This window comes from Schistocerca nitens, chromosome 4, assembly GCF_023898315.1.
Source record: "Schistocerca nitens isolate TAMUIC-IGC-003100 chromosome 4, iqSchNite1.1, whole genome shotgun sequence".
NCBI classification, from domain to species: Eukaryota; Metazoa; Arthropoda; class Insecta; order Orthoptera; family Acrididae; genus Schistocerca; species Schistocerca nitens.
The window spans coordinates 577639249-577656428 of NC_064617.1; the positions used below are offsets into that span (position 1 = coordinate 577639249).

The 17180-nt window shown below is 39.0% G+C and overlaps 1 protein-coding gene across 1 annotated transcript in view; it reads left to right on the forward strand.

Moving 5' to 3' along the window:
* LOC126252980 (serine/threonine-protein kinase Nek8) overlaps positions 1–17180 on the forward strand; it is a 326833-nt gene that overhangs the window by 263887 nt on the left and 45766 nt on the right. Inside the window, exon 19 of the mRNA XM_049954008.1 lies at positions 10897–10944. Within this exon, the coding sequence (XP_049809965.1) occupies positions 10897–10944 (48 nt within the window). The remainder of the gene's footprint in view (positions 1–10896; positions 10945–17180) is intronic.

The following is a 17180-nucleotide window of genomic DNA, read 5'->3' on the forward strand; positions in this document are numbered from 1 at the left end:
AAACCGTGAGTTGAGTGAGGTCCATTCAAATCACTATGAATAATCTCAAATGTTTCTGTTGCTTTGCTCCTATTATTTTCAAAAGGTAAATTGTGTATTTGCTTTCAATACATACTTTACACTCCATAAATTTTGAATCTTAATTCGTTGGCAGTCCATCTGCTAAATGGTGTTTACAAAACATATTCAAATAATTAAAATTTATATGTCCAAGTGTACAATGCCATTTGTCCCTTACTACAAGCTATCCATACCACTGACAGTATCCACATTAATCTCTTTCTTGTTAATTTTACTTGTCACTTTACACAGCCTATCTTCTTCCTAAGCAATCATGATTAAGTTATAGTCTTTATTAAAAACCTTTGAGATATTGCCTACAGATACAATTTCTTGTTTTTCTGTTACTTTAGCATAGCTAATCAAATTTCTGCCAATGCCCATGACATAAAATAAATTTTTCATTTCAGTTGGAATCATGTCATTATAATCTGTAAAATAACTAATTATGTTTCTTATTTTTTTAATTTGCGAAACTTTACCATATACAGTTTATACATTCAAAGGCTCTTTTGAAGTTATGCACTCAGAAAAATAATGTTCATTATTAAAAACATGATCTGTGCAACTACCATCTAATAACCAACACTGTGCAACAATGAAAATTTAAATCGAATGGAAATAGCCAATTCCTACCAGTTCTAATGTGCTGATCACGAATATCAAACAGGCAATTCAAAGTTAGCTTTGGTATTCATTTTGCACTGTTTTATTACAGTGAGATAACTATATACAGATTTTTATGTTAAGTTTAAAATCAAATATTATAATAGTTTGTCAAAGCAGTGCTTTTACATATTGGTAATAAGCTTCCTTCTATTCCAGTTGGGCATAGTGTGCATATGAAAGAGTCATACCAAAACATGAAAATTTTACTAGAAGCCATCAAGTATAATGACTCTCAATGGCAGATTTGTGGTGACTTGAAAGTGGTAGCACTGCTGTTAGGTATGCAGTTAGGGTATACTAAATATTGCTGCTTTCTTTGTGAATGGGATAGCTGAGCTCATGCACCTCATTACAGTAAACATGACTGGCCCACCAGAAAATCTCTTCAACCAGGTATACAGAACATTAAGTGTGAACCTCTAGCAGACCCTAAAAATATTCTGCTCCCACCCTTGCACATCAAGTTGGGTCTCATGAAAAACTTTGTTAAGGGAATTTACAAAGATGGTGATGTGTTTAAGTACTTAAGGCAAAAATTCCCTTACCTAAGTGATGCCAAAGTAAAGGAGGGCATCTTTGTAGGACCACAGATTTGAGAGATTTTTGGAGACCTTTAGGGAACAAACAAGCAATAAATTATGATGAGATTGTTGATAACATGTTGTTATCTTATGAAAAACTTGGTTGCAACATGTCATTGAAAATGCATTTCTTACATAATCATCTTGACTTCTTCCCCAAAAATTGTGGTTCAGTAAGTGATGAACATGGGGAGCAATTTCATCAAGATATTGCCACATTTGAGAAGAAGTATGCCGGAAAGTGGAGCCCTACTATTTTAGCAGATTACTGCTGGACTGTCACAAGGGATGTGTCCAAGTATGTGTATAAATGTCAAGCAAAGCAAAAATGGTCATCTTCTGAATTTATCTCGGACCAAAATATGTAATGGTATATGCTGTATACAGTGTGTTGCAAAAAGGTACGGCCAACTTTCAGGAAACATTCCTCACACACAAAGAAAATATGTTATGTGGACATGTGTCCGGAAACGCTTACTTTCCATGTTAGAGCTCATTTTATTACTTCTCTTCAAATCATATTAATCATGGAATGGAAACACACAGCAACAGAACGTACCACCGTGACTTCAAACACTTTGTTACAGGAAATGTTCAAAATGTCCTCCGTTAGCGAGGATACATGCATCCACCCTCCGATGCATGGAATCCCTGATGCGCTGATGCAGCCCTGGAGAATGGCGTATTGTATCACAGCCGTCCACAATACGAGCACGAAGAGTCTCTACATTTGGTACTGGGGTTGTGTAGACAAGAGCTCTCAAATGCCCCCATAAATGAAAGTCAAGAGGGTTGAGGTCAGGAGAGCGTGGAGGCCATGGAATTCGGTCACCGAATCTGTTGTTGAGAAGCGTACGAACACTTCGACTGAAATGTGCAGGAGCTCCATCGTGCATGAACCACATGTGTTGTACTTGTAAAGGCACATGTTCTAGCAGCACAGGTAGAGTATCCCGTATGAAATCATGGCGGTGAATTGAGGAAGTACAGTACATACTGACGAAACTAAAATGAGCTCTAACGTGGAAATTAAGTGTTTCCGGACACATGTCCACATAACATCTTTTCTTTATTTGTGTGTGAGGAATGTTTCCTGAAAGTTTGGCCGTACCTTTTTGTAACACCCTGTATATGGACATTTAACATTTGTAATCCTTTATATACATTGGTGACCAGTTAACTTATATATTTCTTTTGTGCTTTATATAGTTCTGGTACAAAGTAGGCTTAAAAGGATTTTCATTGATGTGATACTCTCTTCATTTTTTCTTAATATTTTACTTTTGTGCTTCCAGAATGGTACTGAAATTTATCAATGCATAACACATAACATAATTCAGATAATTATTTGCTTAAAATTTGTTATGCTGACTCTTGGAACACGAATGCATATTTAGTTTGTGAGTTATTTATACAAATATGTAGATTACTTAAAAAAAATAAATAAAAAATAAAACTAGAGCTAAAAATTTATGAAGATGATGATTTTGTATCATTTTATACTGAAATAAACATAAATAACTCAAAATCCTGCAATTTCCAGACTTTCACTTCAAATTTGTTGTTCAGTGCAATCAGTCTGTACATTGTTACCTGATTCTACATTATTACACACCACTGTAGGCTTTACCTCCATTACAAAACTGCTCATGCTTGTTCCATTCTGTTGAAATTCTCAGTGTCCTGGGTAATGATTGCTTCTTGGACCTTAACATTCACTCCTAGCACATGACCAGTTGTTGCTGCCCCAACTGTGCTAATCACTTTGCCCATGTTCCAAACCGCTGTGACTGCATCCATGGTGATGTCCATTAATCTCTGCTTGTTCTTATCTGGTGACAGTCTCCCCTGAAATGTACTGGTTTGCCACATCAGTAATGCAACTGCTCCCAGTAGCTCTTACCAGTTTTATTTTCAGTGTGAAATGCACTGTATTTTACTTTTTCCCTTCCATCCTTGTCCTTTAAATCTGCCATCTAAAGTTTACTTCTAACATGCTCAACTGTCTGATTTTCTTCTACCAAAACATTGCTCAAGTCCCTGAAATTGCTCAAGGATTCCAGCAAGGTTCTCAACATGTTGTTTAGCTTCTCATTTTCTGATACTTTTGTACCTGCTATTTTAATTCATTCACCATTGTTTTTTCAAAAATACTGAAGGATGTTGTCATGTCACTCTATAGTTTTTCACCTAAGTTTGTCCAACTAGTTTCTGGGCGCAATTTGTTGTATTGTTGATTCTTCAGAACATAATTCATAAAACATTTTCGTTATCTCAAATGCAGCTTCATTATCACTCTTGTTGCTTGCTCGAAATTGCTCTGTATATGTAATTCACTGTAGACAGATTTTCTTCATCCCAAATATCCACCTTGTCCATGCTCATTTTTGCTCTTGAAGCCACTGTATAGCATTTCTTCATTTTCAGATACCTTTCCATTCTCTATTTCCAGTTCACATGGTCTTCTCCATCTAACACCAGTTTATTAATGTCAGCCATGTCCAATTTCACAAAGCACACTCTTGACTAATGATCCTTTTTTTAGTTCACAACCAATCTCTGCTTTTCCAAATGACACTTTTCTTTTGCAGTTTACGGCCACTGACTGCTACTATGATGTTAAGTATATTTATTTAGGAAAACATAAATAAAAATACATCTATTTTTACAAAGTGAACACATTCGTGACTTGGAAGTAACTGACTAACTGTTGTGTAGTAAAAATATAATACATATTCTTGAGATCACTATTGGCACAGTCAATACTATCAATGTAATTGTACCACATTCCAACAAGGTTAATATTTGACAAACATTGTATGTCTTATTTTCATCATAATATGTAACAGTTTTTAATATTGTGACACTAAATTAATTACAATGTGAGGTTATGTTTAGATATATATTTATTTCTCAGACATTTAATGCTAGAAGAAGGAAAATTCACTTGTGAAAACTACAAAATTATGAGAGATAACTGATGACCAGTATCTACTCTCTGGAGAACTGTTAATTCATTCTTCAGGGAGGAGAGATGGGGATATTGGGTCAAGTTAGAAAGGAAGGACAAGTGACTCAGATCTAAGAATTAGAGGAGTCCACCTACTATGAGGACAGAGGAGAGACAGAGATGAAGAGAGAGAGAGAGAGAGAGAGAGAAAGAGAGAGAGAGAGAGAGAGAGAAAGTAGGTCAAAGACTGGTCACTGGTAGGCAATGTACCATTTACTTTTTCCATTTTCACACATCTCTGTGGCAATGCCTATTCATGGTTATTGTTTTCACCTACTGCAAATTTCATGCATGATGTAGCATTTTGTCAAACATGTCAGTGTTTATGATATCATATCTCTTGAACTATATGGTGTACAAAGACATACTTGTGGTGGCACATTCAGTGGCATATGTAAATATTGTGTGTGGATTGAGAACAGCATGAATGGCAACAGGTTTGTTTGACTCACAGGACAGTTTCACAGAGATGTTGAAAGAACTGAATTGACAGATTCTTGAAGATTGATGGAAACTGCCCTGAGAAAGTCCCTGGACAAAAGTTGAAAGAACTAGTTTTAAATGATGAATCTAGTAATATACTACATCCCCCAATATATTGCTCCCTTAGGGATTGTGGGGAGAAGATTAGATTAATTACATCTCAAACAGACATTTGGACAATCATTCTTCCTACGCTCCATATGTGAATGGAATGGTAAAAAGCCCTAATAATTGATACAGTAGGATGTACCCTCTGCCATCCACTTCACAGTGGTTTGCAGAGTGTAGGTATAGACATAGATGCAGATGTGTCATACCAACCAATCCCTTCTTTTAGTCTAGTTGCACCTCAGTTTCTTTTTTCCCAACTTCAGTTTATTTGTTATTCAATCTACCCATCTAACCTCAGCATTCTTCTATAGCATGACATATCAAAAGTTTCTGTCTTCTTCTTGCCTGAACTGCCTTTTGTCCACATTTCAATTCCATACCAGCCAACACTCCAAACAATTACCCTCAGAAAAGACATCATAACACTTAGGTCTATATTAGATATTAACAAGTTCCACTTTTCAGGAAAGCTTTTCATTCTATTGCCAGTGTGCATCTTATGTCTCCCATTCTTGGACTACAATCATTTATTTTTCTGCCTAAATAAGGAAACTCATATATTACTTTTAGTGTCTCATTCCATAATCTCATTTCCCCAAGATCACATGACTAACTTTGACTACATTCTATTGTCCTTGTTTTACTTTTATTGATGTTCATCTCATAATCTCTTTTGAAGACAGAATCCAGTCCACTGAACTGCTCTTCCAAGTCATTAGCCATTTCTGGCAGATTTACGTCATCAGCAAACCACAATAGTTAGTATGTCTTCTTCCTGAACTTCAATTCCCTTTCAAAATTTCTCTTTGGTTTCCTTCACAGCTTGCTCAGTGAACAGACTAAATAACATTGAGTATAGGTTGTGCCCCTGTCTCACTCCCTTCTCGACTACTGGTTTCATTTCCTTTGAGTCTTATAAGTGCTGTCTATTTTCCGTATAAGTTTCAGAAACGGTCTTTTGGTTTCTTTATTTTAACCTTGATACGTTTAAAATTTCAATGAGTGGAGCCCAGTCCCCATTGTCAAAAACTTTCTCAAAATGCTATAAACATAGTTTTCTGTTCCCTTATCATATCTTATAAGATAAATTGTAGCTTCAGTATTGCCTTCTGCATTTCATTATTTCTCTGGAACCTAAAACGTTATTCTCCAAGATCAGGCACTGCCAGTCTTCCAATTTCTGTGTAAATAATTCACATCTGATTTTGCAAACATCACTTATGGTTTTGTAATATTTACACCCATCAGCACCTGTCATCTTAGGAATTGGTATTATTACATTCTTCCTGAAATCTGAGTGTATTTTGCCTCTGCTAAATATCTTGCGTACTGGGTAGAATAATTTTGTCATGGCTGGCCCTCCCAAGAATCTCTTATAATTCTGCAGTAATGTCATCTACTCTTTCATTGCTCTGTCAAATTCTTCTCGAATTACCAAATCTCCCATCTCATCTTCATCATTTCTTCTTCCCTTTCAAAACTAGCTATGTGTTTTCTATGATATTCATTTCCCTTGTTACAGTCAAAGATTGCCTAGCATTCCCCCTGAAATACTCAATGACCTCTCATTGCTTCAGTTCATTTAGGTACCATCTCCTTAATTTCTTTTAGCAATGGCTTCAGTTTTAGTCTGCAGTTCAAAACCAATAAGTTATTTCCTACATCCTCCTCTTGATATGTTTTACAGTTTAAAATCTGGTTTTGAAACCTGTATTATCATTATATAACCACTCTGAAACCATTCAGTGTCCAACTTTCTTACATGATTCTTAAACCAAGATTAAATTATGCTCTGTGTGACATTCCAACAGGTTGCTTCCCCTTTCATTCCTTTCATGTCTCCTGCTCTTTTTTGCCTTCCTTTATCTACTACCAAATTCCAGTCACCCATCAAAATTAGTGTTTAATCTCACTTAATTATCTGATTAATTTCCTTTACCTTATCATACATTCCTTCAATCCATTCATCATCTGTGGAGCTAGTTGGCATCGAAACTTGTGACTCTTTGGGGTTTGTTGGCTTGTTTTTTTTTGTCTTTCAGGGCAGTGATAATGCATTCATTATGCTGTTCATAGTACCTTACCCACATTTCTATTTTCTTATTCATTATTAGACTTACTCCTGCCTTACCTCTTGTATTGACCTGACTGATACTCATGTTCTTCACACTACTGCACTTCACTAATTCCCACTATATCTAACTTTAACCTAATCCACTTCCCTTTTTAAATGCTCTAATGTACCTACCTGATTAAGAGATTGAACATTCCACACTCCAGCCCATAGATAGCCAGTTTTGTTTTTCCTGATGAAGACATCCTCGTGAGTAGTTATTGCCCAGAAATCCAAATGAGGGACTACTGTAACTCCCAAATATTTTATGTGAGAGGATGGCATCATCATTTAACCATGCAGGAGAGAAGCATGCCCTTGGGAGAAGAAAGTCATGGCTGTAGTTTCACTTTCCTTTCTTTTGTTCACAGTACCAGCACAGCAACGCCATGTTTCCTAAAGTTACAAGACCAGATCAGTCAATCGTGCAGACTGTTGCCCTTGCAACTATTGAAAAGACTGATGCCCCTCTGTAGGAACCATGTGTTAGAGTGACTCTTCACAGATATTCCTTAGCCAGCAGCATCTACAGTATGGCTATTGTATTGTGTCATCTATATACCTCATTTAACTAACATTTTTCAATAATGCTTCATTTGTATTAAACCTACCTTACAAATTATAGAATTTTCTAAATCTATGTAGAAAAAATGCAGAAAGGTAGTTTCTAATGGGGTGATGTGGGGTGGGGGACATAGCCTTGACATTTTTGCTGAGGGCACAGGATCACTTGGGTACACCTCTGTCTGACTGAATTAAAATGTCGTAACAAACCTCAAAGTTTTTACTTATCCTCCCTGAACTTGAAGTCCCTTACCAAACTTGTTTATTTCATTTACTGCTTGCTCAGTCTACAGATTGAATATCAGAGATAGTATAGAATCCTGTCTCACTCTCTTCTAAGCTACTGCTTTCCTTTAATGTCATTCAATTCTTATGACTGGTTTTTGTAAAAGTTGTAAATAACCTTTCACTCCCTGTATTTTATCCCTGCTTGCCTTAAATTTCAAAGAGTGTAGTCTAGTCAATGTTGTCAAAATATTCATCTAAATCTATAAATGCTATAAATGTAGGTGTACCTTTCTTCAACTTGCCCTCTAAGATAAGACATTGGGTCAATATTGCACCACACAATCCCACGTTTCTCCAGAACCCACTCAGATCTTCCCTCAGTTCAGCGTCCCTCAGTTTCTCCATTCTTCTGTAAACAATTTCTGCCAATAAATTGGAACCATGACTTATTAAATGAATGGTTTGGTAGTATTCACACCTGTCAGCACATGTCCCCTTTGGAAATGGAAGTATTAGATTCTTAGTGAAGTCTGAAGGTATCTCTCCTGCCACACATCTTGCACACAGGGTGGAATAGTTTTATCATGGCTGGCTTTGCTAAGGATCTCAATAATTCTGAAGGAGTATCCTCTACACCAGAGGCCTTATATCTACTTATGTTTTTCAATGTTCTGTCAGATTCTTCTTTCAATATTGTACCTCCTATGGCATCTTCACCTACTTCTTCTTCTCTTTCTACAATATTGTTCTCAAGTTAGTTTCCTTTATGTAGATCTTCTATGTGTTTCCTCCACCATTTAGCTTTCCCTTCTTTGCTCAGTATTGTCTTTTGCCATCTGTGCTCTTGATATTCATAGAGCTGCTTCGCATTTCTTGAAATGTCTCTTTAATATTCCTACAGGTAGCATCTATCCTTCCTCCTCTAGCCATGCATGTTTCTAAAGCCTTCCATTTTCCTCTTGCTATTCCTGCTTAGCTATTTTACATTTTCTGTCAATCTAATTTTTTAGACATCTGTATTCCCTTGATCCTGCTTTCTTTTGCTGAATTTTTATATTTTTTCCTTCCATTATCCAAGGATTTCCACTGAGTCTTGTCTTTCTACCTACATGATACTCTGCTGCATTCACTATTTCATCTCTCAAAGCCACCATTCTTCTTTTGTTGTATTCCTTCGCTTGTTTCAGTCAAACATTACCTAATGCTCCATCTGAAACATCCACCAATCTTCGGTTGTTTCAATTTATCCAGGTTCCTATTGCCTAATTTCCTTTTTCTCTGTAATTTCTTCAGTTTTAATCTGCAGTTCATAAGCAATAAATTGTGGTCATAGTCCACTTCTGCCCCTGGAAATGTTTTTCAGTTTAAAATCTGGTTTCAAAATCTATGTGTCACTGTTATATAATCAATCTGAAAACTTTTAGTGTCTCCAGGTCTCATCCATTATACAACATTGTCTCATGATTCTGAAATGTAGTGTTAGCGATGATTACATAACACTCTGTGCAAAATTTTACCAGATGACTACCATTATCATTCCTTTGTCCCAGTCCATTTTCTCCAACAATTTTTCCTTCTCTGTCTTTTCTTACTGTCATATTCCAGTCACCCACCACAATTAAATTTTCATCTCTCTTAACTGTCTGAATAATCTCCTTTATCTCATCACACTCCCTTCTAATACCCTCATCCTTTACACAGATAGCTGTCACACAAACTTGTACTGCTTTTGTGGGTGTTGGTTTCATCCTTATCTTGGCTACGATAATGTGTCCACCATGCTGCTCATAGTGGCTCACCCTCATTCATAATTTCTTATCCATTATTAGGCATACTTCTGCATTACCTGTACTGACCTGATCAGAAGTCAAGCTCTTCATGCCACTACACTTTGCTAAGTCTCACTATATCTAACTTCAGCATATCAATCTCCCTTTTTAAATTCTCTAACCCTTCTACCTGATTAAAAAGTGTAACATTCTGCCCTCTGATTCTTAGAATGCCAGTTTTGTGTTTTCTGACAACCACTTCCTCCTGAGTAACCCCGCCCAGAGATCCGAAAGTGTGTTTAAGTTCTGTCATTCATTCAGACTATTGCCCTCACAACTCCTGAAAAGCCTGTTGCCCATCTTTGGGAACTATGGATTAGTCTGACCTCTCGACAGATGCCCCTCCATTGTGATTGCACCTACAGCACAGTACAGCTGTCTGTATTCTTGAGGTGTGCAAGCCTCCTCATCTTGGCAAGGTTGGTGATACATTTTATGTTAGTGGAGACCAGCAAATAAATATTGGTGTCAGTTTTCTCGAAACGATCTTCAGGGGAAGGGGGGTGAGGGGGGGTTGGTGTATCTACTGCAAGTGAATGACAGCTTATAGTTTGGTTAGATAGTTTCATGTTCCACAGATCATTTGCATTGTAATGATGTGGAATGAGTCATCCACATTGCAAATTAATTTGTAAATGTGGCTGTGTACTGAACGTTTATGTTTTATTTATTTCTTATTAAATATACAGATGAGAGTTAGTAATTCCTACCCATAAAACAACAGAAATTCCTATACAGAATAGAAGAAGTTGTCAAGGAAAAACTTTTTTAGATTGTTTTAAAATTTTGCTTCACTGTCTGTCAGACATTTTATATCACTATGTAAGTTATCAAAAATTTTAATTGCAGGACTGTGAACCCATTTTCAGGAATTTATAAAAGATTGTTGGTAAAAAAATTCAACATTGTGTAGAACCTGGTGTTTCTTTCATCAGTCAATTCCTTTCCTTGTTGCTGGAAGAAGAAGCCCCAGGTTCTTAAAACTACTGATTATCTCAGATTTTGTATCAGTCTTTTATTTTGTTGCCACCAACTAGATTGGCACATTTTCTATATTTATTTAGTTGCAATTTCAATGTATCTATTCTTTTCTTTGCAGGGACTTTTAGTTACAGAAGACTTATTGTTTTAATTTATCTTTTGGAATCCTTGATTAATTGCTCGAGCCATTGTGGTCTGTATGTCATCATTTGCTGTTTGATTTTTCTTCTTTTTCCATAAATTTAAAATTTTGATACTTTTTTGCAGGATGGAAATAAGGCAGCAGATGCCTCTGCAGCATGGCATACATCACAGGTATTTAATACCACAGCTGTAATAACAATAATGGAAATAAATGCAAAATGAGGGAAAGACAGCCACTTAACTATAGTGTTCTGATGTATGGAACATTGAAACATGTAACAGGAAATACTATTCACACTAGCTTCGGAGATCTTGCTCTTTCTCTAGTAAAAATACACATTCACACAGACAACCAAATGCACATTCCCATGGCCACAGTGAGACTGATTATTGTTTATTGATTATTGAAAAATAGTTGTATATGCTGAAGGAAGTGGGGAGGGTGTACAGTAGGACACGAGGAGGGAGTAGAAGAAAAGAGGCAGGTCTTTCAACAGATGACTCAACAGCTGCACAAGATGAAAGAGTGAAGAGGGAAGAGCACAAAAGAGATACAGAGGACAAGGAAGGAGTGGTGTTGACAGAGTAGAGATGGCAAAAGGAAAGGTGAGGCAGTGGGAAACCAGCTAGTGGAGGTTTAGGCCAGGGTGATTTCAATAATGCAGGATGTGCTGGAGAAACAGTTCCCAACTGCATAGATCTGAGAAACTTTTGCTGGAAGAGCAATTAGAATTCTGAGAAGAAGGCAAATAAGCAGGACATCTGATTGTACTTGGGGTAGGAGCATGCAACTGAAAATAGAAGAATGCAATGATGAACAGCACTGGTATGCAGAAGGCATCTGAAAGCATTACACTGACTTCAGAATATGTATCTCCATGAAATTCTTTTGTAAAAAAGATCTAGAGATAAACAACTACCTGGGTGGGTCTGCATATGGGGAAAGCTGTTATAAGAAGAACAATAAATAAAACCCATGTTATAAGAAACAGAAACTTAAATAATGTGTAACAATGTGAATAAAAACAACAAACATGGAAAGACTACATTATTACTCACTGTAAAGATGACACTGTGATTAGCAGACAAGCATAACAAAAAGACTGTTAAACAGTAAGCTTTCAGCCAAAGCCTTCATCAGAAAAGGAGACAAACATTCACAAAAGCAAGCACATGTCACACACACATGACTGCTATCTCTGGCTGCTCAAGCCAGACTTAAACTGAAACACATAAAATAGGAGCAACAATTTGTAGTGGAGCAGGAAACACAGTGGTATAGTAGAGTATGGGTGGGGGAAGAGGAAACAGTGCTGTGTGATGGAGCTTATAGGGACTAGAGGTGGCAGACAAGGCTACCTGGTGCAGCTTCAGGAAACTGTGGAGGAGGGAGGGAAAGGAAAAAAAGGTAGCAGAAAGGAGAGGATCAGGAAGGGAAAAAGATTAGTGGGTGCACTGATAAAGAGAACTGTGCAATGATAGTGGGGGCAGGAGTCGGGAGGAAGTAATAGTACAGGGGCAGAAACTGTGGGTGGAGAGTGTGGGGACAGTAGGTTACCGTAAGTTGAAGCCAGGATGGTTCTGGGAGTGGAGAATGTGTTGTAATGATAACTACCATCTGAAAAGCTGGTGGTGGAGGGGAGGATCCAGATGACTCAGGTTGTGAAGCAGTTGTTGAAATCTAGCATGTTATGTTCAGCTGCATGTTGTGCAGGTGGATGATCCACATTGCTCTGCAGCAGAGCCCAGCCTCTGACAGGACTGAAGTAGAAAGTCATCCTCACCATCCTACCTCTTGGATCTCTTCTCATCACTGTTGATGCCACGTCCCTCTACACCAGCATCCCTCATGTCCATGGTCTTTCTGCTATTGAACACATTCTCCCCCAACTTTCTTCAGACTTCAAACCCACTACCTGGTTCCCCATGCACCTTACTAACTATATCCTAACACACAGCTTCTTCTCCTTTCAAGGGAAAGTATACAAACAAATCCACAGCACAGTCATGGGCACTCGCATAGCACCCTCCTATGCCAACCTGTTTATGGGCTGTCCTGAGTACCCCTTCCTAATCTCTCAAACCCTTGATTTGGTTCAGGTTCATTGATGGAATCTTCTTGATCTGGGCTCAGGGCCAGGACAGCCTATCCTTCAAAACCTCAACACTTTCTCTTTGATTCACTTCACTTGGTCCTTCCCAGCACACTATGCCATCTTCCTGGAAGATGAGCTCCTCCTATCTAAGGGCTTCATACACACCTCTGAGCACATTAAATCCACCAACCACCTGCATTTCAACAGCTGTCGTCTCTTTTGTGCCAAAACATTGCTCCCATACAGCTTGGCCACCCAGGGATGGCGTATCTGCAGTGACAAGAACTCCCTTGCCCATATGCTGAGTGTCTCACCAAGGCCTTCACAGACAGTCACTACCCTGCAGACCTGGTTCGCAAACAGATCTCCCATGACATTTCCCCTCACACCCCCAATCCTCCCTCCAACCCCAAGAACCGGCCACAAAGGAGTGCCCCCTTTGCCACCCAGTACCACCGTAGACTTCACGGCTTTGATTACCTATCATCATTCCCTGAATCGAGGCACATCCTACTTGAGATCTTTTCCACCCCTTCTAAAGTGGTGTTCGGTCACCCACTCAACCTCTGCAACTTCCTAGTCCATCCCAACTCCACTCCCAATCCCAACCCCCCACCACAAGAATCATATCCCTTTGAAAGAGCCATGTGCAAGACCTGCCCAATCCACCCACCCAGCACTTCCTTTTCCAGTCCTGTCACACGATTATCCTATCACATCAGAGGCCAAGACTCCTGTGAAAGCAGCCATGTCATGTGTCAGGTTTGCTGCAGTAATTGCCTATCTTTTTATATTGATGTGACTATCAACCAGCTTTCCACTAGAATGAATGGTCACCTTCAAACTGTGGCCAAGAGCAAAGGGGACCACACTGTTGCACAACATGTAGCTGAACAGAAACTGCTAGGTTTCAATGGCTGCTTCACAACCTATGCCATCTGGATCCTCCCCTCCACCACCAACTTCTTAGATGGGAGTTATCCTTACAACACATTCTCCACTCCCGGAATCATCCCGGCCTCAACTTATGATAACCTACGTTCCCCACACCCTTCATCCAACAGTTTCTGCCCCCACTGTCTCATCACCTTCTCACAGCTCGTGTCCCCATCCTCATTGTGCACCGCTCTATGTCAATTCTCTGACCAATCTTTTTTCCCTTTCTACTCCTCTCCTTTCTACTCCCTGTTTTCCCTTGCTTCCATTGCTGCACTGGGTAGCCTTCTTTGTCAACTCTAGTCCCTGAATGCTCTGCCAGGCAGCACCATTTCCTCTTCCCCAACCAGTACCCTGTTAACCCTTCCTGTTTCCCACTCCACCGTGGATTGTTGCTCCCATTTGATACATTTCAGTTTTAGTCTGGCCTGAGCAGTCAGAGATAGTCATTATGTGTGTGTGAGGTATGTTAGCTTTTGTGAATGTATGTGTTTTTCTCCTGTCTGACAAAGGCTTTTGGTTAATGTGTAACAGTCTTTTCATGTATGGTATCCAACATATCATCTTTATGGTGAGTAGCAATCTGTCCTTTCCATGTTTGTTGATACACCAACCTGGACTTCTCACTGTTTAATGTAAATAAAAAGCTAGGTACAGATGAAGTAATTATGAGCATAAAATACCGCACCAAATGCCACTGAATTGGTTTACATGCTTACATCATAAACTGATGTTGGAAAGGAAATAAATACGAGATAATAAGGAATTAATAAAAAAACAGAGGAAAAACGTGATAGTCATGAATGATTCAACCTTCCACAAAATTATATTGTAGTGGTGAAGATATGGATAATTTGTTTATTTTTGTATGAAATGTTTCAAGAAATACGCATCATTTATCTTAGATTGTTATGTAACTGTTTGATGTAATTATTTTGAATCACAGTGTGCAGTTTTTACAAAGGAAACATCAGCAAGTCCCAATGTGAAAAGAAAGTGTTGGTAAAAAAAGAAGTCCCCTTTAAAGTGCAAAAAATTAAAAGCCAAAATTTGAGTTTCCTGCCATGTTACTCAGAATCAATCACATAATAGCATGTTTAAAAATGCAGATCACTTGTGTTTGCAAGTGTGACTGAAAGAGTTATATCTTTCTGGCACTCAGGACAAGAACACTCTGTCTAAAAGCAGAGAATAAATCCTGGAAAGGGCATTTACTGAGGTGACGTAAAGGTCAAAGATGGAACCATGGTAAGAAATGCCTCAATTTTGAGGAAAACAACATATTGTGTAAGTAGCTCAGTAAGTTTGTCAGAACACTGGAATTTCACTGCTCATTGCTATGTAAGATTTCAGTATTCTCAAGATGATTCTTTTGTTTCTGCTTTAAAATGTTACATACCTACAAAATATGAAATTAACAAAAAAAAAAATTACAGTTCTTATGAAGACTTTTGAGGCTTGGATATGGTAGCATCTGCAATTTCCTTATCACTTAGTATCTATCCAAGTGACCATATGTATACTGTGAGGCAGAGTGTCTCTGAGTTGATTTTTCAGACATCATTTCATGTTCTCACCTACTCCAGGTGAGACTGGAAGTAGGTTTGCCACAGTCAAGTAGTCAGCTTCAGTGACTGCACCTTGTTGTTTATCACTTGCTCTCACTTTTCCTGGCACTGAGACATCATTCTGTATGTTGTTCACACAATAGAACATGACAGTGGCAGTCAGAACAAGATATTTTATGATAGTCTGCTATCACTGTTCTGTTTTATATCTCATTTCCCTTGTTGTCCATGTGTGTAGGCACCCAGCAGAAAACATTCTCCTACTCCTGACTTTTTAGGAGAAGTGTATCATATTGACTAATTTATCTGCTGGATGCACATGTAGGATTGTGAGGAGGATACTGGCCTGTATCATATTGACTAATACATCTACCAGGTACATGTATCAGATTGCTTGTAAAACATTTAGGGAGTCAGAACACCTAAGGAACTTCCCATCATCTTGAGATTTTTGTCTTCCCCATTGTGGTCTTGATGCCCCCAGCTCAGCCTGGTGCACCAAGAAGTGACTTGGTCACCAGATTTTGATGCAATAAGGGAAACCAATAAAGCACCTGAGATAGTCCCTTGCTGTAGACCTGTTGGTGAACAGCACAATATGCATGTGTTACTAAAATAAAAATGCTGTTGACCATATAACAGAAATTCTGAGTCACAGACAGGCACAACAAAGAGACTGTCACAAATATAGCTTTCAGCTGGTAAGGCCTTCATCAGAATAGATGGCAAACACACACATACACATTCACACACAGCTGAGACCACACTGTGAGCAGCAGCACTGTTGCATGATGGGAGTAGTGACTGGGTGGGGGTAAGGAGGAGGCTGTGGTGGGGATGGGGAGGGGTAGTAGGGTAGGCATGGTGGACAGTGACGTGCTTTTGGGGAGCGCAGAGGGATGAGGTGGAAAGAGGGTAGGGCAGGTATGTGCAGTCGGGGGTTAGAAGGAGAGAGCGGAGAGGTGGGGAGGGGGATGGTGGAAAAGGAGAGAAGTAAAAAGACTGGGTGCAATGGGGGAATGAGGACTGTGTAGAGCTTCTGAGAACAGTGAAGGTGCTGGATGGGAAAGAACAATGACTAACGAAGGTTGAGTCCAGGAGGGTTACAGGAATGTAGTATATATTGCAGGGAAAGTTCCCACCTGCACAATTCAGAAAAGCTGCATTTGGTGGGAAGGATCCATATGACACAGGCTGTGAAGCAGTCATTGAATTGAAGGATGTCACGTTTGGCAGCGTGCTCAGCAACAGGGTGGTCCACTGTGGTGAAGAAACAAGTGGACCACCTTGTTGCTGAGCAAACTGCAAACATGGCAGCCATCATTTCAATGAATGCTTCACAGCCTGTGCCATATGGATCCTTCCCACCAACAGCAGCCATGACGTTCTCCTTCTGTGTGGATGCACATATATTACCCGAACTCTTACGGGACTTGGTAAGAATGTCTTCCATGAGTAATGACTCTGTTGGGAAGGGACACTACAAATGTAGTGTGTGGACATATAAGGTGAGAATGTGGGTCTCGCAGGAGGCAGTCACGAGATACTCCCCGCAGTCGCACTATCCACTGTGCCCTCGGTGGCTCAGATGGATAGAGCGTCTGTCATATAAGCAGGGGATCTCGGGTTCGAGTCCCAGTTGGGGCATACATTTTCACCAGTCCCCGTTGGGACTGGTTGGGCTTTGTCCACAGTTCATTGCATACTCATTCAATGAACTGTGGACAGAGCCTGACCAACAGGCATTACATGCATTAACCAAAAATGATAGTGCATTGACAATGGCTAGTTTCTAGCTGAAATCTAG